At 45.7% G+C, this 23,881-nt stretch overlaps 1 protein-coding gene across 2 annotated transcripts in view; it reads right to left on the minus strand.

Moving 5' to 3' along the window:
• The window catches only part of Spt7, a 70,532-nt gene that overhangs the window by 8,541 nt on the left and 38,110 nt on the right, over positions 1-23,881 (minus strand). For both annotated transcript variants that reach the window (XM_068380610.1, XM_068380611.1), the window contains exon 6: positions 4,224-4,399. In XM_068380610.1, the coding sequence (XP_068236711.1) occupies positions 4,224-4,399 (176 nt within the window). The remainder of the gene's footprint in view (positions 1-4,223; positions 4,400-23,881) is intronic.

The following is a 23,881-nucleotide window of genomic DNA, read 5'->3' on the forward strand; positions in this document are numbered from 1 at the left end:
GGGAGCAAAGAGTAGCTCAGATCTTTGGCATGGCGTCACTCCAGCACACAGGAAAGAACATAGAGACTCTCGCTTCTTCAGGACTCCGGACGTGAATGAGGCGGCAAGCTCGTTGGACCCATCACGGACGGCCTTGTCCATGCAGGACATAATGAGTAAGGAAACATCCTTATCTGCAGAAGAGATTTTCCTGCTCAGGGCTCCTAAACACCAGTCTAGGAAGTTAAAGACTTTGAAAGCCCTAAATATACCTTTAAGAAGGTGGTCCAGGTCCGATGGTGACCAACAAATCTTTGAGCGTCTCATGGCAAGGCGGCGGGGAGAGTCTACAAGACTTGAGAAGTCGCCCTGGGCAGAGGCAGGAACTCCCAAGCCGAGAACTTCTCCCGTGGCATACCAGACGCTCGATCTAGACGAGAGTTTAGATGGGGGAAAGGCAAATGCTGTCTTTCCTAAACTCTTCTTGGTCTCTAACCAATCTCCCAACAGCCGCAAAGCTCTCTTGGATGAGCGAGAGAGAACGAGTTTAGTAAAGGCAGGTACGGTAGCAGGCACGCCTAATACAAACTCCGACGGCGGCGAACGAGGAGCCACAGAAACAAAGTGGTCAGGGAACAACTCCTTAAATACAGCCATGACTTTTCTAAAGTCCAAGGATGGTTGAGATGCCTTAGGCTCATCAAGTTCTGAAGGTTGATCCTCTTGTGGTTCAGCAACGTCCTCATCTGATAGTTCCTCATCCGATAACTGATGAGGAAGCGGCAAAGGAGTGGGCAACGTTTGACTCGCCGAGTCCGGTCGCACTGGTGCATGCGTGACGGAGCCGGATGCAGCGTCATGGAACTGCTGCACAGTCTGGGAACTGTCAACACCCATGGTTGCGCGAGGACGCACAGCGTCCACCCGAGACTGTTTAGACCGTCTGGGTTGTGCAGTCAACACCATACCGGGTTGCGGAGGTTGACGCACCGCGTCAAAACAAGTCACCTCTGATGGTTGATGAACGTCCTGAACATCAACAACCACCTCCGTGCGTCGCCTAACGTCAACGTGCGGCTGGCAACCCACACTGGGTCGCATCGGTGGAGGTGCTACCCCAACTGGTTGACGCGAGAAAGCTACCTCAACGTCAACAGGACGCACAACAGACCGCTTGGATGGTTGTTGGCCAGAAGGTTCAGCAGCAACCTTCTCCGCATTGAAGTCCTCCATCAAGGACGCAAGCTTGGACTGCATGTCCTGCAGCAATACCCATTTAGGGTCTACGGAAGCAGGTGCGGCAACAGACGGGGAGAGCGACTGAGGCGGCACAGCTTTGCCTCTCTTAGGCGGCGAGCAGTCATCAGATGACGGCAACGAGTCCGAACTGTCCCAGTGGCTACAACCGGGACGTTGGACTTGTCCTGAAGGGACCGACTTACGCTTCAAAGGTCGGGAGACCTTGGTCCAAGGTTTCTTACGAGAAACACCTTCGGACGACGAGGTAAAAATGGGCTCTCTCGTCTTACGTTGGTAGGGGCGATCTTGGGGAGATACGCCTGATACCATAGAGAGAACGTCTTCGCTGATCAAGGCCTCTCGAACCCATGAGTCGTACGACATTGCTTCTCCCCTGGGCTTGGGAGCTTGCAAGAGGTCCCGGACTAGGAGGACGACAGGCACGAACAGACGAACCCTCAAGCGCAACACTGTTCACAACACTTTGAGAAACACTAGGCACTTTAACACTTTCAGCCGCGGCACTTTGGCACTTTAGTTCCTTTACGTCCGCCATGAGTTGATTGCGGTCACTTGCAAGGGCCTCAACTCTCTCCCCCAAGGCATGGATAGCACGCATCATGTCTTGCATCGACGGTTCCTGATTGCTAGGAGGGGGGTTAGGAACAACCACTACAGGGGAAGGATTAGGTTCAGGGGCATGTGGAGAGGAAAAATCTACCGACCTAGAAGAACTTCTCCTTACCCTATCTCTCTCTAGTCTGCGTGTATATTTCTCAAATTCGAGAAAATCGAATTCCGACAGGCCCACGCATTCCTCACACCGATCTTCCAATTGACAGGTTTTACCCAGACAATTGGAACAAACAGTGTGAGGGTCGAGAGAAGCCTTTGGAAGACGCCTATGACAGTCCCTAGCATTACATTTTCTGAACTTGGGAACTTGTGAAAGGTCAGCCATTTTGAATTAGTCAAGGGAAAATTCCAAAAAAACGATCTAAGTCATCAACAATTAATACGATCCAAAAAAAGAGTTCAAGGATTTATTTGAAGAAAAACACCTGTACAGGTACTGCGAAAGCTCAAACCAAATTAAAGTACTTCACCAAGTATGATGTGAAAAAACTCCAGGTTCAACAGCGAGTAAAGTACGTCTTGTCGACACGTCGACAGAGAAGAAATTGAGTCTTTGTTTACATCGAGAGTGGTATCTGGCCGACAGTTAGCGCTGGTGGGCACACCCGCAACCTGTATAGCGATCGCTGGTGAGTTTTTACTGTTTTTTGTCTGTCGAGCAACAGAGTTGCAGCTATTATATATTCACCGGCTAAGTTAAATATTTAAAATTGCAGAGTTATTGATGGGTGAAGAGCACAGTGAGTATAGAAATGTGATATCTGATGTTCTTGGCCCATTACCTTTCATACTATATACGCACATGTGGTTTGACCTAGAAAACAAGCCTGTTGCATATGCACATGATGCTACTCTATTTGCCTTAATTCCATCTCCTGAATGTAGGTCTGTGGTTGCTGAATCCCATAATAAATATATAGCTAAAATTAATAAATGGTGAAAATTATGGGACATGAAATTAAACCCTGACAAAACTCAAAATATGGTTGTAAGTTGAGGATAGTGGCTTCTCAACATTCAGATCTTATAATTGATAATGATTCTTTAACTCTGTATGATTTAAAATTTTAGGTGTGATTCTCGACAGCAAACTTACTATTAAAAAACACATTCGGTCTGTCTCTTCAACAACTGCTCAAAAAATTGGCTTATTGAGAAAGTCTTGAAATTTTCGGTGATCAGTCTATTCAGAAGTGTTTTAATCCTTTCATTCTGCCTTGTTTTGAGTACTATATTGGTCTCCTGCTCTTCTTAAGCTGCTGAATCTCATCTTAATTTGTTGGGCAGGGACTTGGAGTCTATTGAATTTCTTATCCCTGATCTAGATATTAATCTCTGGCACCATTGTTCAGTTAATTAGTTATGTAAGTTGCATAGGATTTTTCATAATTCTGACCATCCTTTGCATTCAGATCTTCTCGGACAATACCATCCTGTTCGTAATACTAGGTATGTAGTTAATCCTAATCGTCATGCCTTTTCCATTATATGGCTTAATACTACACAGTATTCTAGAAGTTTTATTCCAGCTGCGACCAAGTTGTACAATTATCTTCCTAAATAGGTGGTTGAATCAGTAGAAATTCAAAAGTTCAAACTTGCAGCGAATGTTTTCTTTTGTAGAACAGGCTGACATAGTCTCTCTTCACACTTTATATATGACAGATTTACTTTAATGTTGCTATAGTTATTAAAATGTTTCATTTTAATTGTTAATTAATTCTCTTGTATTTTATTTATTTCCTTGTTTCCTTTCCTCACTGGACTTTTTTTCCCTGTTGGAGCCTTTGGGCTTTTAACATCCTGCATTGCCAACTAGGGTAGTAGCTTAGCTGAATAATTGTAAATGTCACTGCCATTCCCACTTATCTCTTTCTTTCTTCTTACAGTTCAACCTCATTAACTTTTAACTTCATATTACAACAGCTGGTTTTCCCTTGGTTGCACTTAAGCTATACAGTTCAAATCTTATAAATCCAATCCTATATCATCAAAGAAAAATATCATCAAATTCAAATACCTGTTATGCAATATCAAAATCATAATTCAATATGACCTGTTCAAATCCATAAGACTTGTTTCTTGCCAAAGCAAAAAGTTTCAAAATGTTATGGGTCACTAACCATAAAAATTATCACAAAATTGTAATATTTCCATCAATGCAAAAATTTGCTAGTACATTTAGGGATAAGCACTTCCAGACCTTGTCTCCTCAATGAGTATCATGTTGTTTGGACCTTGAGAGCTTTAAGATTTCCAATGATGTCTCTGTAAGACTGAACCCTTAAAATCTTGCACAAAAATACTGTACATTACTCAATGTCTCTAAATCAGAATGAAATAGGCTTCAACAACAAAAAACTACTTACCCAGGGGTTGATACACTGGTTTCTCTAGTTAAGAGCAAATTTTGGTACTGAGAGTAGAGTTGTAAACTCTCCTGCCGCACTCTCGCATGGTATTGAAGCACACGTTCACGATACATTTTGTGTAGCTCAGTCATGCTACCTAGCCCTACATCATGTAGTGTCTGTTCTACAACATCCTGAAGGAAGATCAAAGTGAACAAGCATTCATGTAATTAGCAAATTTATAACAATAGTCAGAATATGTGTATAATTTACTACACAAAAGAAAGAAATTAACCATAGAGTAACTACTATTTGTACCTCATATCATTGGTAGAGGATTAGGTTTGTCACTTACCACTCAATTTTTCAACAGAACTTTTGCTTCTAGATAACTTCCACCAAAATCATTTAGCTATGTGAAAACCTATATTATTTAATTTTCTTGAAAAATGTAGTTTGCAGAACCTACAGATTCCATTCCATAATGAGGACTGGTGAACATTAGACAATAGCTTAATTCATGTTAATACAGGTTATACCATAATCTGGATATAGCACTTACAAACCTCTCACGGAAGGAATTTGGCAAACAAATATTAATATTAATGTTCAAGGTGATGGCTAAAAGCTTAGATGATGGTTGAAAAAACAATCATGTATATCATATATTTCTTTACAGTCTAATGCAATACAGTATCTTCCTTCCATAAAAATACAATGTGAATGTGATAATTACATCTACAAAAAAAATCTTATGAAATTATTCCTAATACAAAATGTCTATAATTGCCATGCAACCCCTTTTAACTTTTACTTAATAGAGAAACCGAAGGGTTTCTGTGAATTTGCACTGCAGCACTGAATGACCTTCTCAGTCCCAGTCTTGTATGGGCCAAAAACCATAAATGCAAAACATAGATTTTACATACTGAACAGTACTTCCATTTTTCTTGGTTTTATAGTAAAGGTGTAAGATGAACATGATATAAATAACCTTCTCTATCAAAAATGTCTTATCAACTTTTATTTAACAATAAAATAAGTATTTATCAATAACGCATTTCCTTAATGATACCATTAACCTTACTCAGTATTTTCATAGCCTAGTAGTTTAGTTTTAGAATATCTTTCCTGTGAATTTTTCACATTATAATCAGCCCTCAGCCTTCATGGGTTCTATCTTAGGGTATTCAATCATTCATGATACAAAGAACCGTATGACCTATTACAGTAAATAAAAAAAAATGTTATTTTTATAATAAAATAAATTTTTGAATATACTTACCCGGTGATTATATAAGCTGCAGCTCTGCTGCTCGACAGAAAACTCTACGTTCAAAATCCGCCAGCGATCGCTATGCAGGTAGAGGGTGTACTTCAACAGCGCCATCTGTCGTGCAGGTACTCAGTACTCAATGTAAACACAGAACTCAATTTTCTCCTCGGTCCACTGGGTCTCTATTGGGGAGGAAGGGAGGGTCCTTTAATATATAATCACCGGGTAAGTATATTCAAAAATTTATTTTATTATAAAAATAACATTTTTCAATATTAAACTTAGCCGGTGATTATATAAGCTGATTCACACCCAGGGGGGTGGGTAGAGACCAGCATTAATTGTTTACATTATTATGAGCTAAGGATTTTGTATTTCATTTTAGCAGTTATTCAAAATAACAAACATAAAATAAATAAGTACCTGGTAAGGAAGTCGACTTGAACAATTACTCTGCCTTTTTAAGTACGTCTTCCTTACTGAGCCTCGCGATCCTCTTAGGATGCTGAGCAACTCCTAGGAGCTGAAGTATCAAGGGTTGCAACCCATACTACAGGACCTCATCAAAACCTCTAATCTAGGTGCTTCTCAAGAAAAGAATTTGACCACCCGCCAAATCAACCAGGATGCGAAAGGCTTCTTAGCCTTCGGGACAACCCAAAAACAACAATAAAAAACATTTCAAGAGAAAGATTAAAAAAGGTTATGGAATTAGGGGAATGTAGTGGTTGAGCCCTCACCCACTACTGCACTCGCTGCTACGAATGGTCCCAGGGTGTAGCAGTTCTCGTAAAGAGACTGGACATCTTTAAGATAAAAAGACGCGAACACTGACTTGCTTCTCCAATAGGTTGCGTCCATTATACTCTGCAGAGATCTATTTTGTTTAAAGGCCACTGAAGTTGCGACAGCTCTAACTTCATGCGTCCTTACCTTCAGCAAAGCTTGGTCTTCCTCACTCAGATGGGAATGAGCTTCTCGTATCAACAGTCTGATATAATAGGATACTGCATTCTTTGACATAGGCAAAGAAGGTTTCTTAATAGAACACCATAAAGCTTCTGACTTTCCTCGTAAAGGTTTAGTTCGTCTTAAATAGAACTTAAGAGCTCTAACAGGGCATAAGACTCTTTCTAGTTCATTTCCAACCATATTTGAAAGGCTTGGAATATCGAACGATTTCGGCCAAGGACGAGAAGGTAGCTCGTTTTTGGCTAGAAAACCAAGCTGTAAAGAACATGTAGCCGTTTCAGATGAAAATCCGATGTTCCTGCTGAAGGCGTGAATCTCACTGACTCTTTTAGCTGTGGCTAAGCAAACCAGGAAAAGAGTCTTTAAAGTGAGATCTTTAAAGGAGGCTGATTGTAGTGGCTCGAACCTTTCTGACATAAGGAATCTTAGTACCACGTCTAAATTCAAACCAGGTGTAGCCAAACGACGCTCCTTCGTGGTCTCAAAAGACTTAAGGTCCTGTAGATCTTTGTTGTTGGAAAGATCTAAGCCTCTGTGACGGAAGACTGATGCCAACATGCTTCTGTAACCTTTGATAGTGGGAGCTGAAAGAGATCTTTCTTTCCTCAGGTATAATAGGAAGTCAGCTATTTGGGTTACAGAGGTACTGGTCGAGGATACTGATACTGACTTGCACCAGTTTCGGAAGACTTCCCACTTCGACTGGTAGACTCTAAGAGTGGATGTCCTCCTTGCTCTAGCAATCGCCCTGGCTGCCTCCTTCGAAAAGCCTCTAGCTCTAGAGAGTCTTTCGATAGTCTGAAGGCAGTCAGACGAAGAGCGTGGAGGCTTGGGTGTACCTTCTTTACGTGTGGCTGACGTAGAAGGTCCACTCTTAGAGGAAGAGTTCTGGGAACGTCCACCAGCCATTGAAGTACCTCGGTGAACCATTCTCTCGCGGGCCAGAGGGGAGCAACTAACGTCAACCTTGTCCCTTCGTGAGAGGCGAACTTCTGCAGTACCTTGTTGACAATCTTGAACGGGGGGAATGCATAAAGGTCTAGATGTGACCAATCCAGTAGAAAGGCATCTATATGAACTGCTGCTGGGTCCGGGATTGGTGAGCAATATATTGGGAGCCTCTTGGTCATCGAGGTTGCGAAGAGATCTATGGTAGGCTGGCCCCATGTGGCCCACAGTCTCTTGCACACATCCTTGTGTAGGGTCCATTCTGTTGGAATGATTTGACCCCTCCGACTGAGGCAATCTGCCATGACATTCAAGTTGTCTTGGATGAACCTCGTTACTAGAGAAAGGTTTAGATCTTTTGACCAGGTGAGGAGGTCCCTTGCGATCTCGTACAACGTCATAGAATGGGTCCCTCCTTGCTTGGAGATGTACGCCAAGGCCGTGGTGTTGTCCGAGTTCACCTCCACCACTTTGCCTTGAAGGAGGGACTTGAAGCTTTTCAAGGCCAGATGAACTGCCAATAGCTCCTTGCAGTTGATATGTAACGTTCTTTGATTCGAGTTCCAAGTTCCCGAGCATTCCCAACCGTCTAACGTCGCACCCCAGCCCGTGTCCGATGCGTCCGAGAAGAGAACGTGGTTGGGGGTCTGAACAGCCAGGGGCAGACCCTCTCTGAGGTTGATACTGTTCTTCCACCAAGTCAGGGACGACTTCATCTTCTCGGAAATGGGGATCGAGACCGCTTCTAGCGTCTTGTCCTTTTTCCAGTAAACAGCTAGGTGAAATTGAAGGGGACGGAGGTGTAGTCTCCCTAACGAAACGAACTGTTCCAGGGATGAAAGCGTCCCTATCAGACTCATCCACTGTCTGACTGAACATCGTTCCTTCTTTAGCATGTTCTGGATGCATACCTGGGCTTGACTTGTTCTGGGGGCCGACGGAAAAGCCCGAAAAGCTTGACTGCGAATCTCCATCCCTAAATACAGTACACAATAGTTTGGGATGGGACCAGTTGGGACTTTTCCATATTGACCAGGAGACCCAATTCCTTGATCAGATCTAGAGTCCACTTTAGATTCTCCAGACAGCGACGACTGGAAGAAGCTCTTAGAAGCCAGTCGTCCAAATAGAGGGAGGCTCTGATATCCGCTAAATGCAGGAATTTGGCAATATTCCTCATCAGCCTCGTAAACACAAGAGGAGCTGTGCTTAGGCCAAAGCACAGGGCTTGAAATTGGTAGACAACCTTTTCGTAAACGAATCTCAGAAAAGGTTGGGATTCTTGGTGGATGGGGACGTGAAAGTATGCGTCCCTTAGGTCTAAAGACACCATCCAGTCTTCCTTCCTGACCGCTGCTAGAACGGACTTTGTGGTCTCCATGGCGAACGTCTGCTTTGTGACAAAGACATTCAGCGCACTGACGTCTAGCACCGGCCTCCACCCTCCTGTCTTCTTTACCACTAAGAAGAGACGGTTGTAGAAGCCCGGGGATTGATGGTCCCGGACTTTGACTACCGCTCCCTTTTCTAGTAAGAGAGACACCTCCTGCTTCAAAGCTCGTCTCTTGTCTTCCTCTCTGTACCTGGGAGAGAGATCGATGGGAGACGTTGCTAGAGGGGGTTTGCGTACAAACGGGATCTTGTACCCTTCTCTGAGCAACTTCACAGATTGTGCATCTGCGCCTCTTTTCTCCCAGGTCTGCCAGAAGTTCTTGAGTCTGGCTCCCACTGCTGTCTGAAGAAGGTGGCAGTCAGACTCTGCCTTTAAAGGACTTGGTACCTTTCTTCTTCCCACGTCTCCCTTCGGCACGAGCACCTCCTCTGCTGGAGGCTCTGCCACGAAAGGGCGGAATGAATCTGGACGCTGGAGTGTCCATCCTGGGTCTTGACAAGGTAGGCAAAGGGGTGGCTTTGCGGGCAGAGGACGCAACCAGGTCATGGGTGTCCTTCTGAATCAAGGAGGTAGCAATCTCCTTTATCAGTTCCTCTGGGAAAAGGCACTTTGAGAGAGGAGCAAAAAGAAGTTCCGATCTCTGACACGGTGTTACTCCAGCTGACAGGAAAGAGCAAAGGTTCTCCCGTTTCTTGAGGACCCCGGATACGAACGAAGCCGCAAGCTCACTAGATCCGTCACGTTTGGCCTTGTCCATGCAGGACATTATGAGCAAGGAAGATTCCTTGTCAGACGGGGAGATCTTCCTGCTCAAAGCTCCCAGACACCAGTCCAAAAAGTTAAAGACCTCAAAGGCTCTAAACACTCCTTTCAACAGATGGTCTAGGTCCGAAGGAGACCAACATATCTTAGAGCGTCTCATGGCTAGCCTGCGGGGAGAGTCTACTAGACTTGAGAAGTCGCCCTGGGCAGAGGCAGGAACTCCCAAGCCGAGAACTTCTCCCGTGGCATACCAGACGCTCGATCTGGAAGAGAGTTTCACAGGGGGAAACGTAAATGCTGTCTTCCCTAGGTTCTTTTTGGACTGCATCCAATCTCCTAAAACTCGTAAAGCTCTCTTGGACGAGCGGGCGAGGACGAGTTTCGTAAAGGCCGGCGCGGATGACTGCGTGCCTAAAGCAAACTCTGACGGAGGAGAGCGTGGAGCCGCAGACACAAACTGATCAGGATACATCTCTTTGAACAGAGCAAGAACTTTTCTAAAGTCCAAAGAGGGTTGCGTGGTCTTGGGTTCGTCAATGTCCGTATGTGGGTCGTCAATGTGTGCAGCGTCGTCATCATCAGAGAGTCCATCATCTGAGAATTGAGGAGGAAGCGGCAAAGGAGTAGGAATCGGCTGGTCAGCTGAGTCCGGCACCACGGGTGCACGCGTGACTGAACCGGACGCAACGTCATGGAACTGTTGCCCAGTCTGTGAACTGGCAACAACCATAGCAGCGCGGGGACGCATAGCGTCTACTCCAGACTGTCTAGTCTGATGTGGGCGAGTAGAGGTAACCACACTGGGTTGTGGAGGTTGACGCACCGCGTCAAAACAAAACAACTTAGACTGTTGTTGTACCTCGCGAACGTCAACGGAAGGTTCCGTGCGTCGCTGAACGTCAACATGCGGCTGGCAGGGTACACTGGAATGCATGGGTGGCGGGACTCTCTCAGCTGGAGTGCGGCAGAAGGTAGCCTCAGCGTCCACCGGACGCACAACCGTGGGTGGTTGTAGGCTAGAGGTTGGTGCAGCGTCAACCTTCTCCGCACGAAAGTCCTGCATCAATGACGTTAACTGAGACTGCATGGTCTGCAGCAAAGACCACTTAGGGTCTACAGGAGCAGGTGCGGCAACAGACGGTGTTACTGCCTGATGCGGTACCGCTTTTCCTCTCAGGAGGTGAGCAGTCGTCGGAAGACTGCAGCGAGTCCGAACTGACCCAGTGGCTACAACTGGGCCGTTGGACTTGCGCGGAAGGGACCGACTTGCGCTTAAGAGGCCGCGAGACCTTGGTCCATGGTTTCTTACGAGAAACCTCTTCCGCAGACGAGGAATAAATGGGCTCTCTCGTCTTTGTGTGGGTGGGGCGATCTTGGGTAGATACGCCCGAAACCACGGAGGGAACGTCTGTTCGCTGATTAAAGCCTCTCGAACCCTTTGGTCGTACGACATTGCTTCTCCCCTGGGCTTGGGAGCTTGCAAGAGGTCCCGGACTGGGAGGACGACAGGCACGAACAGACGAACCCTCAAGCGCAACACTATCCACAACACTATCCACAACACTACCACTCACTTTATCACTACCCACTGCACTCTTACACTTCAGCTCCTTGACGTCTGCCATGAGCTGGTTACGGTCACTAGCCAAGGACTCGACTCTCTCACCCAGAGCTTGGATGGCACGCATCATATCTGCCATTGAAGGTTCTTGAATGCTAGAAGGGGGATCAGGAGCAACCACTACAGGGGAAGGAATAGGTTGTGGGGCATGAGGAGAGGAAAATTCAACGGAGCGAGATGAACTTCTCCTGACTCTATCTCTCTCTAGCCTACTTGTATATTTCTGGAATTCGATAAAATCGAATTCCGAAAGCCCAACGCATTCCTCACATCGATCTTCCAATTGACAGGTTTTATCCCGACAATTGGAACAAACGGTGTGAGGATCGATAGAGGCCTTCGGAAGACGCCTTGAACAGTCCCTAGCATTACACTTCCTGAATTTAGGGACTTGAGAAGGGTCAGCCATTTTGAATTAGTCAAAGGGGAATTCAAAAACTATCCAAAGTCATCAACAAATAATCCGATATCAACAAAAGAATGCAAGGATGTATTGAAGATAAAGCCTGCAAAGCGAAAGCTCAAAACTAGAAACGTGTACTTCACCAAAAAGTTGTGAAAACCAATCCAGTTAGCAACAGCGAATTTAGTAGGTCTTGCCGGTGGCACGACAGAGAGAAAATTGAGTTCTGTGTTTACATTGAGTACTGAGTACCTGCACGACAGATGGCGCTGTTGAAGTATACCCCCTACCTGCATAGCGATCGCTGGCGGATTTTGAACGTAGAGTTTTCTGTCGAGCAGCAGAGCTGCAGCTTATATAATCACCGGCTAAGTTTAATATTGAAAAAATTGTCTTTGGGGTTTTGCAATAAGTACTGTACTCTCGGGGGGCCAGACGATTTAAAACCAACCATGCTCCTTTGCACCCAGCATACTTTGCGCAATTTTCCTCTCTACACAGCACACCACATCTCTCTCACTTGGCTCAGTCTTGCATCATCCCTAGCGAGTGCATACCCCACTTCGGTCCTTTTTGTGCAGAATCACGTTTTAATGTAAAACCCCTGTGCTTATAGTTATTTTTGGGCTCAAGCCATGTCGTCCTGATGGAAGTTCCTATAAGGTAGCTTCCTAGGGTATATTACAACTACGGCGATATTCCCAGAGAATTTACCTTAAGGTACCAGAATTCTAACTCCTGGAGCGAGTATCCCTCGTGAAAGGGATATCGCGACATATCAGAGGACGTATTCTTGACACGCCACATGGCAATCTACATCCTGGACAGAGATTTCGTCTCGTAGGAGGTGATTGGCGAGATACGAATTCGGGAAAGAAAAAGGGGAGCCGCTTCCAAGGGTTCCCTATCCTCCGATTTGTATGCGTGCCTGGCGCCAATCCTGGCGCCATCTGTATTCCTTTTTGCGTAGCTTAACAACTCGGTGTTTTTTCCTGTGTTTCTCGTAAATCTTGGATTTATTCTACTTTTTCATGGCTTCTCCGTCTTCGTTGGCCTCTGATAAGTTGAGTATAATGTCTTTTATGTATAAATGTAGGCTCTTGGTAAAATTTTGAGTGATTAATAGGATTAATCTTTGATACAAGAGCCGTAGCCTACCAGAGGCGTCCTGGACGCTGTCGCTCGCTAGGTATAAATTTAGTTAGTCAGAGCGACATTCCTGGTTGTTTTGCTTTAATAAATTTTAGCTATTTAGCATTACATAGGATTTCCTTTCGTGCTTAGTATTATTTGGCGAAGTATTCGCCATTCTGGCCTACGCTAGGCCATGTAGCCTAGTCGTTTGGTCCTAGTACTTCATGCATGATTTTGGTTTTTCCGAGTGTAATTAAATTTTATTGAAGCTTTAGGCTATATTTTATACATTTAAGACTGTGTGGAATATTTCCAAGATAGTATACGAGTGAGTTTCGGTGATTTAGGTAATCGATTCTCTTGGTGCCTAGGCTAGTTGCTTATGGAGCCTTAGTATACTTTATCATACTCCCCGGTTGCTTTCTTTTCTTCGGAGAAGGTATGCAATCCCTTTCCCTCTGTTTAAGCCTTGGGCTTATCCCTAAGTGGTTTTTTCCGAATTTATTTTCGATAAAACTATACTGGGGTGTTACTGTACCTTCCTGTTCCTGTAGTATGGTTCAAGAGGGACAGAACAACAGAGTTTTTTAGTCTGAGTCTGTGTTGTCTGGCTTGGGGCTGAGTCCCCCTCGCTGGCCTGACACAGACAAAGGGAGCTTAGCTTCCTTAGGTCACTACCGAAGGTTTCTGTGGATATGATTCCTTCTTTTGTGATCTACCAGACTAGTCCTTGTTGCTGTTCTCGGGGGAGGATAAGTTTCTTTCCCTGGGAGTAGCAACACCTTCCTTGCTTTGGTGCTCTGGGAGCTGGCAAGTATTGCTGGCCTTCCCCCTTAGATCTCCCTTAGGCTAAGATAAGTTTCTTGGCTGCGGGTGATCTGTCACTAAAGCAAGGTTGGTAGGACCCTCTTGTCCCTTCCCCCTCTTTCTCCGTAATGGCCTAGCCATTACTGTAATGTAAGTCGTTCTACATCTGGACCTAGTATAGGTTAGGATGTGGAATTGACTCAGCCCCTTGCCGGCCGGCAGAGCTGCTGGCCGGCAAGGGTCTTATGTTTTCGAGTGCTGCCCGGACCTCTCTTGGTCCCTCATCCATGCCTGCCTGTAGAGCCAGACGGCATTGGTCAGGAAGCCTGAATTAGTTTCTCCCCTTCCTTATATGCACTCTTTCGGTTGCCGGGCTTGGAGGTTGTGTACACTCTTATCCCGGCATCCATTCTATTTTTCTTCTAGTGCTGTACCTGACCCGGCTGCCGGCCTATGAGGCCGGCAGCCGGGCAGGTGTAGTCCTCTGGTTCTTTTGCTGCCGGCTGGCATCGGTCTTGTACCTTTGCCGGCCGGCTTATGTCAGCCCTTGTCTGCCGGTCACCAAGAGTGTGGCCGGCAGCTGGGTACTACCTTGTGTAGTTGCTGGCCGGCAGCCATTGCCGGCCAACATTGGCTGTTACCGGCCGGCAGTTGCTGCCGACCGGCACATGCATTTGAACCAGAGTGCTGCCGCCTTATAGCTGTTAAGTAGTATACTTTAAAGCTAGTTATGGTGTGTGCCGGCCGGCAAAGGCAGGCCGGCACGCATCCCCCTATACTGTACTAGTATTCTTCAGTATAACATATACAGTAAGAAGAAAACTATGGTAAGGGTTTTGGTACAGCACTGTGTCTTCTAACACTATTGTGTTTTCTAGCACATCCCTTTGCTGTTGCCCTACAGATAGGAAAGTGAGTTCTTTCCTGTCTATTATCCAGGATTTTAAAATCATTGCTTAGGTGTGAGCTCCACCTGTTTCCTCTGGAACCTTGCATTGGTTACTCTAGAAGAGATTAACCATTTGATTTTATTATCTGGAAGGCTGCAACAATGGGTTGTGAGGGAAACACAAGTGTGTGTCTTTCCTTTCTGAATTGTTATGCTATACTATGCATATCCAGTGATACATAGTTCACTTGATACTCATGGAAATTTCTTCTCTTTACAGAAGGACACTCCGAAGTGGGGAAGTGCTTTCTGCAACGTCAGCAGCAAGAACCTCTGCGGACAGAGTTTTGTAGGAGACACACAGCATACGCTGTCTCCAAGGATGATCTCCGGTATTGGGACCCTCAGGTATGTACTGTGTGCACTAACCTGATTACTGAGACCTTTAATTCCCCTAGGACAGAGGAATCAAGGGATATAGCTAGGAAGAAGCTTCGTACCTGGGTAAGGGGCTTCCAAAAGAACACTTCTGGCCCTTATCTTCCAATTGAGAAGATGAGGGCGTATCTTTTCCCTAAGGCATCAGCTGATGCAGTGATTCCCCAGCCTCAATAGGAGATCCCCTAAGTTCAGATCCAGGTGGATGCTGAAGTCGCGGTCGCGATGCAAGACATCCAGTTAGATGACAGGATGTCTGATGTGGACGGGTGTCGGGAGGAAGACCTCCTGGCAGAAGCCCAGGATGAAGTTCAAGCCCCAGACGTTGTAGAGGTAGACGTCGACGAGGTGTCGGCTACTCCGGTTCAGATTCCGGAGCCTATTCCCTCTACATCGGCCGGTCTCCCAGTAGAGCTGGGACAGGCCCTCTCTTCTATTGTTGGAATGATCCAACAAATGCAGAAGGAGAATCAGGAGAAGGCGGCTGCAATGGAACTGCGAATGCAGTGCCTTGCAGAATCACATGGGGCCCAGAAAAAGCTCAATGTGAAAGACCTTCCCTTGTGCTCAGATGCTAACCCATGGAGGTATGCTGAGCACATGCCGATGACGACTGGAAACATCGTCATCTCGGATAAGCTGGGCTCAGTTCCCCTGGAGGAGGTGGAATTCTGGCCCAGCAAGGCATCATATCCGGACTGTTATGTCCGGCTGAGGAAGGAACCAGCTTCAAAGGAGGAGACAGAGCCGAAGGAGGTCATAGTGATGGACCATGCTAAGGCTCAAGCTCTACTTTCATCCTCGATGAAAGAGAGGGGCTTCTCTAACTCAAAGGTAGCCGCATTGAATAGGAAGCTCCCTTCCTTTGTGTCCTCGCCTACTAGAGCCTTCCCCTTTTTACAGAAAGGGTTTCTGGCTGTACTAAAAGCAGTCGAGGCCGGCAAGTCTTGCTCCTCCCTAGAGGAGTGTAAACCCTTGTCGCTGGCCCTGCCTATGGACCACAAAGACTGGAAGGACGTCCATCTTACGTTTTCAGTTGGAAAGTTGGAGGCTGATATTGCCGGACGTCAGTTCGGCAAGGACCTCCCTAAGCTGTCTGACTTTCTTTTGCGAAGAGAGTTCGATACAAAAGAAAGACTGACTGCCTCAATGTCTCTTCAGACTACTCTCGAGACGATGGCAAGTGACCCCAAGGTCCATGAAATGTTCATGGTAGTGGCCAAGTCTCATCTGGCCACAGTGACGAAGGACCTTTATGGCTTCGTCAAAGCAAGGAGAGCTTGTAGGGAGTTCGTGTTTACCTCGGCTACGGTGAGGCACGAGCCAAAGAAAAAGGCCGCCTTGGAGAATAGAAACCTTCTCCAGAAGTGGGGCCTGGCTATCAAAAGAAAGTCTTCCCCGGATGAGGGTCCTCAACCAAAGAGGAAGACTATGAGGACTAGGCTACCGTCTTGGCCAGCCAAGCCTCTTAGACAGCAACAGCAACTGCAATTGCCATTGCCCCCAGTGCCCCAGATCGTGGCACAAACCCCGACCACTTTTCAGTGGGTACCCCAGGCCGTGTCGACACAGTCCACAGCATTCACCCCAGCGTTCGAAGGGCAGTCTACTTCCTTTCGAGCAAAGCCTAGAGGAGCAGCCAGAGGCTCGTCTAGACGCCCCTCAAGGGAAAGGGGATTCAGGGGTGGTCGTGGTCAGGAAGGCAAGACCTCAGGACGGCAGTCCAAGTGAGGTGATACCGGTAGGAGGGAGACTTCTGAAATTTCGGGATCGGTGGACCTTCGATACCTGGGCCCACAGCCTACTCAAGAATGGACTGGCGGGAGCTGGTACAGCACTCCACCCCCGTGCCTTCGGTTTTTCCAACACTCCACCCCCGTTATGGAGGAGTACGTTCAAGAACTGTTGGAGAAAAAAGGTGATCCGAAGAGTGAAGCCCATCAATTTCTAAGGGAGGCTGTTTTGTGTTCCCAAGAAAGACTCGGAAAAGCTCAGAGTCATTCTGGACTTGTCGCCACTCAACAAGTTCATAGTGAATTGCAAATTCAAAATGCTAACACTGCAACACATATGGACCTTACTGCCCAAGAGGGCATATTCCGTCTCTATAGACTTGTCAGACGCCTATTGGCACATTCCAATTAGCCATCAACTCTCCCCCTACCTAGGGTTCAGGCTACAACGAAGACTATACGCCTTCGGAGCCATGCCATTCGGGCTAAACATAGCCCCAAGGATTTTTACGAAGCTTGCGAGCGTAGCTCTCAAACAATTACGCCTAAAGGGAATTCAGGTAGTAGCCTACCTGGACGACTGGTTGGTGTGGGCAGCATCCGAGACAGAATGCTTGCAAGCTTCCAGTCAAGTGATCCAGTTCCTAGAGTACCTAGGCTTCAAGATCAACAGAAAAAGTCTCGACTTTCTCCATCTCAAAAGTTCCAGTGGCTGGGAATCCACTGGGACCTTTTGTCACACCGTTTCTCCATCCCGGCGAAGAAAAGGAAGGAGATAGCGGGTTCTGTCAAGAGACTTCTAGATTCCGAAAGGATATCAAGACGCGAGCAGGAGAGGGTACTGCGCTCTCTCCAGTTTGCTTCGGTGACAGACCCAGTGCTAAGAGCACAGCTAAAGGATGCAATCGGAGTTTGGAGAAGTTATGCATCAAACGCGCGAAGAGATCTGAGAAGACCAGCCGCTTCGGCTAAGTACTCTTCTCAGGCCTTGGTCCCAAGCCAGACATCTAAAGAAGTCGGTTCTTCTTCAGCCACCTCCCCCGTCGGTGACGATTCACTCAGACGCCTCGAAGGAGGGATGGGGAGGTCACTCTCATCGGAAAAAAGTCCAGGGGACTTGGTCCAAGCTATTCAAGACCTTTCACATAAAACTTTCTAGAAGCTAGGGCAGTGCTCTTTACCTTAAAGAAAGTCTCCCCGCGTCACTCGATCCACATAAGGTTGGTGATAGACAGCGAGGTAGTTGTGAGATACTTGAATCGACAAGGATCGAGGTCACCACCTCTCAACCAGGTGATGTTGGCCATCTTCCGATTGGCGGAAAAGAAGAAGTGGTACCTGTCGGCAGTTCACCTTCAAGGAGTCCGCAATGTGACAGCGGACGTTCTATCCAGGTTCACACCGATAGAGTCGGAATGGTCCTTAGACGCAGGATCATTCTCCTTCATTCTGAATCAGTCCCAGAACTGCAGATAGACCTCTTTGTGACGAAAGACAACAAGAAGTTGCCCCTGTACGTGCCCCGTACGAGGACCCCTTAGCGGAAGCAGTGGACGCGATGTCCCTCGACTGGAACAGATGGTCCAAGATTTATCTGTTCCCTCCTCACAACCTTCTGTTGAGGATCCTCAACAAACTGAGATCCTTCAAGGGGTAGCGGCAATAGTGGCCCACAAGTGGCCGAACAGCGTGTGGTTCCCTGGCATTGGAACTGTAGCTGAAGTTTGTACCACTACCAGATCCAGTTCTGACCCAGCGAGTCCAGAAGTCAACTGTCTGCGCTTCATTACAGAAAACCCGGACCCTGCAGCTCATGATTTTCTCTCCCTAGCGGTGAGAAAGCGTTTCGGGATTTCGAAAGCCAGCATAGACTTCCTTGAGGAATATAAGTGCAAATCTACTAGAAGGCAATATGAGTCATCTTGGAGAAAATGGATGGCCTTTTGTCAAGGCGAAGAATCCGCAGGAGATCTTGACAGACTTCTGCTTATCTTTCTTCTCCACCTCCATGGTCAAGGATTGGCAGCTAACACGATTTCAGCGTGTAAGTCTGCTTTGACAAGACCCATTCTATATGCCTTCCAGGTCGACCTAGGTAACGAGATCTTTAATAAAGTCCCGAAAGCCTGTGCTAGGCTCAGACCTTCAGCACCTCCAAAGCCCATTTCATGGTCTTTAGACAAGTTCTTCATTTCGCTTCTCTGTTGAGCAATGAAGAGTGTGCGTTAAAGGATTTGACACAAAAAGTTATTTTCCTATTTTGCACTCGCGTCCGGGGCCAGGGTTAGTGAGATTGTAGCCTCTCGAGAGAGGCAGGTCGTGTTCAGTTCCTGGATGGGGGAGAACTGAACCTGTTTCCGGATCCTACGTTTCTCGCCAAGAATGAGTTACCCACCAACAGGTGGGGTCCCTGGAGAATCTGCCCTCTGAAAGAAGATGCATCTCTATGTCCAGTAGAATGCCTAAAGGTCTATCTTCATAGAACTTCAGACTTCAAGGGTGGTCAACTATTCAGGGGAGAAACATCAGGCTCAAATTTATCTCTGAATCAACTTAGAGCGAAAATCACATATTTTATTCGCAGAGCGGATCCTGACAATACACCCGCAGGTCACGATCCGAGGAAAGTTGCCTCATCCTTAAATTTCTTTAATTGTATGGATTTTGAACATCTCCGTTCATACACTGGCTGGAAGTCTTCCAGAGTGTTCTTTCGCCACTATGCGAAACAAGTAGAGGAACTAAAAGAGATCTGTGGTAGCAGTGGGTCGCGGTGTTAACCCTACTGTTTAACTCTGCGAGGAACAGTGGTCTTAATTGGGACGATTAATTCCAGGGTGAGTGTGTAGTTACATACTGTACTACAAACTAAGTGAGGGCACTGTGTTGCCCATGCAGACTCTTCCATTTCCGAAGGTGAACCTAGCATAAGTCCAGACATGTGTGCCGAGCGTTTCTAACGCTAATGTCATTGATTTGTAATACAGGCTTTTATGACTTTGATACCTCGGTATCTTAAAAGTGGCATTTAATGTTTTTTCTTTCAGACAAACAAGCTCTGTTTACTATCATACTTATGCTTAAAGTTTTGGGTTATCCTCTTCTTATGTATATATATATATATAATTGTGGTTAACCTGTCTATTTATTGCCTGTCAATAATCTGGTTCTTGAGAACCTTGCGTCTCCTTCACCTGTGTCAATTTATTGGTATAATTGAGCATTCATTCTATGTACCTTATCTGGGATAATTCTAATGGAATTGTTCCTTTATGCAAGCTATGTTGCATTGGTTTTCCTCCTATGTGGATATAAAACCTTTGTCCAATACAAGTATTGTGCGGAGAACTGGTCGAAATTTCATATTGACGCAGTGGTTCTTTACAAACTTTGCTTTACTTAATATAGGGCGAGACCACTATATTAGCTTGCCTGGTATTCATACATAGGTATAGGTACTCTTCGAGACTTTTCCAGAGTCTAGTAGGACTCTTCCCTGTAGGGGGCAGGAAGCTCTAACATGGTTTATAGTTAGTTGAAAAGATGTATAACGGTAACATCTTAGGTCTCTAGGTCTAGTCAACCGGGAAAAATTACATCCGGGGAGTACGGCACGTTCTGAGAATCCACAGATACAGTAATGCTCTGGTACACTTCCATCAGGACGACATGGCTTGAGCCCAAAAAACGGATTTTGAGCGAAGCGAAAAATCTATTTTTGGGTGAGATGGCCATGTCGTCCTGATGGACCCGCCCTTGCCTTTCTAAGAAAGGGCTGTAGGACCCCTCCCTACATACAGTATCTGTAGCACCTCGTGTACGCTACAAGGAATACAGATGGCGCCAGGATTGGCGCCAGGCACGCATACGAATCGGAGGATAGGGAACCCTTGGAAGCGGCTCCCCTTTTTCTTTCCCGAATTCGTATCTCGCCAATCACCTCCTACGAGACGAAATCTCTGTCCAGGATGTAGATTGCCATGTGGCGTGTCAAGAATACGTCCTCTGATATGTCGCGATATCCCTTTCACGAGGGATACTCGCTCCAGGAGTTAGAATTCTGGTACCTTAAGGTAAATTCTCTGGGAATATCGCCGTAGTAGTAATATACCCTAGGAAGCTACCCTATAGGAACTTCCATCAGGACGACATGGCAATCTCACCCAAAAATAGATTTTTCGCTTCGCTCAAAATCCGTTTTTAGTATAAAATGTGATACATATCTCATGCTACCCAACACGCCAAAGGGTCAAAGGCTCAAAGAGTTGCATCATGCTTCAGACTTACTGTGTAGAATTCCATACGTAAATAGTTACAGTAGTGGTGTTGTACTCCTACTTTTTCTTTTCATTTTCATTTTGTTAGTGTTCATTGTTATACTCTAATGTTATTGTTATATCAACTACTGTACAGTACCGTATAAGAAATACCAGTACCATATTTTACAACAGTAATATAGATACAGTATAGGCTACATGTATGATGAGTATGAATGGCACAAATCGATCTGCCAAAAACAGGTCGAGTGTTATATTGTATTAGATAAGAACACCTGTTTTGTTGTCATGACGATGACTAATGTTATGTGTACCACAGTCTTATGTACATAAGTGTACATGTACTGTATGGTTATTGAAATGTGTTCATACCATAACACAATACTTATACTTTACTATGAGAGAAACCAATCAAAAACAATATCGGTATGGTATTACAGTGGTTTACTTAGAGTATTATTCAACCACGCTAAGGCAATGAGCAGTGATTTGTTAAGTTAGGAGTTAACCCTTTCCTATGGCAGTAAGTATTCGCGGATTCTCACTTTTCGCGCCTGTTTCTGTTGCTTAACTGACACGAATAATGAGGGCTGACTGTATAGTACCTGTACTCTATCTACATCCTGTAAAGACATCATACAGAAACAGACATTCAAATCTTACATACAAAATGATATTTTAATTATAAAATAAATTTTTGAATATACTTACCCGGTGAATATATAGCTGCAACTCTGTTGCTCGACAGACAAAAAACTGTACAAAAAAAACTCGCCAGCGATCACTATACAGGTTGCGGGTGTGCCCATCAGCGCCAACTGTCGGCCAGATACAAAACTCCATGTAAACAAAGACTCAATTTTCTCCTCATCCCACTGCGTCTCTATTGGGGAGGAAGGGAGGGTCGTTTAATTTATATTCACCGGGTAAGTATATTCAAAAATTTATTTTATAATTAAAATATCATTTTTAAACATTTAACTTAGCCAGTGAATATATAGCTGATTCACACCCAGGGTGGTGGGTAGAGACCAGTTAAATATGTTTACATCTTATGAGCTAAGAGTTTTTATTTCATTTTAGAAGTTATCAAAATAACAAAAACAAAATAAATAGGTACCTGGTAAGGAAGTCGACTTAGACGATTACTCTGCCTTATAAGTACGTCTTCCTTACGGAGCCTCGCGATCCTCTTAGGATGCTGACAGACCCCTAGGAGCTGAAGTATCAAGGGCTGCAACCCATACAACAGGACCTCATCAAACCCCTAATCTGGGCGCTCTCAAGAAATGACTTTGACCACCCGCCAAATCAACCAGGATGCGAAAGGCTTCTTAGCCTTCCGGACAACCCATAAAAAACAACATTTCAAGAGACAGATTAAAAGGATATGGAATTAGGGAATTGTAGTGGTTGAGCCCTCACCCACTACTGCACTCGCTGCTACGAATGGTCCCAGTGTGTAGCAGTTCTCGTAAAGAGACTGGACATCTTTCAAGTAAAATGACGCGAACACTGACTTGCTTCTCCAATAGGTTGCGTCCATTATACTTTGCAGAGATATATTTTGCTTAAAGGCCACGGAAGTTGCTACAACTCTAACTTCGTGCGTCTTCACCTTAAGCAAAGTTCGGTCTTCCTCACTCAGATGTGAATGAGCTTCTCGTATTAACAATCTGATAAAGTCTGACCAAGCATTCTTTGACATAGGCAAGGATGGTTTCTTAACTGAACACCATAAAGCTTCAGATTGGCCTCGTAAAGGTTTAGTAAGCTTTAAATAGAACTTAAGAGCTCTAACAGGGCATAAGACTCTTTCTAGTTCATTGCCTACGATCTCCGATAAGCTGGGAATATCGAAAGATTTAGGCCAAGGCCGAGAAGGCAGCTCATTTTTGGCTAGAAAACCAAGTTGCAGCGAACAAGTGGCTTTTTCCGACGAAAATCCGATGTTCTTGCTGAAGGCATGAATCTCACTGACTCTTTTAGCCGAGGCTAAGCATACCAGGAAAAGAGTCTTAAGAGTGAGATCTTTCAGGGAGGCTGATTGTAACGGCTCCAACCTGTCTGACATGAGGAATCTTAGTACCACGTCTAAATTCCATCCAGGGGTAGCCAAACGACGCTCCTTGGTGGTCTCAAAAGACTTAAGGAGGTCTTGCAGATCTTTACGTTGGAAAGATCTAAGCCTCTATGCCGGAAGACCGATGCCAACATGCTTCTGTAGCCCTTGATAGTGGGAGCTGAAAGGGATCGTCCTTTTCTCAGGTATAAGAGAAAATCAGCTATTTGAGCTACAGAGGTACTGGTCGAGGATACAGAAACTGACTTGCACCAGTCTCGGAAGACTTCCCACTTCGATTGGTAGACTCTAATGGTAGACGCTCTCCTTGCTCTAGCAATCGCACTGGCTGCCTCCTTCGAAAAGCCTCTAGCTCTCGAGAGTCTTTCGATAGTCTGAAGGCAGTCAGACGAAGAGCGTGGAGGCTTTGGAGTACCTTCTTTACGTGTGGCTGACGTAGAAGGTCTACCCTTAGAGGAAGACTTCTGGGAACGTCTACTAACCATCGAAGTATCTCGGTGAACCATTCTCTCGCGGGCCAGAGGGGAGCAACTAACGTCAACCTTGTCCCTTCGTGAGAGGCGAACTTCTGCAGTACCTTGTTGACAATCTTGAACGGTGGGAATGCGTAGAGATCCAGATGTGACCAATCTAGGAGGAAAGCATCTATATGTATTGCTGCTGGGTCCGGGACTGGAGAGCAATAGATTGGAAGCCTCTTGGTCAGCGAGGTTGCAAAGAGATCTATGGATGGTTTACCCCAAGTGGCCCAAAGTCTCTTGCACATATCCTTGTGGAGGGTCCATTCGGTTGGAATTACTTGCCCTTTCCGACTGAGACAATCTGCTATGACGTTCAAGTCGCCTTGGATGAACCTCGTTACTAGGGAGATGTCTTGACCTTTTGACCAGATGAGCAGGTCCCTTGCGATCTCGTACAACGTCAGTGAGTGGGTACCTCC

Source organism: Palaemon carinicauda, chromosome 9, assembly GCF_036898095.1.
Source record: "Palaemon carinicauda isolate YSFRI2023 chromosome 9, ASM3689809v2, whole genome shotgun sequence".
In the NCBI taxonomy this organism is placed as follows: Eukaryota; Metazoa; Arthropoda; class Malacostraca; order Decapoda; family Palaemonidae; genus Palaemon; species Palaemon carinicauda.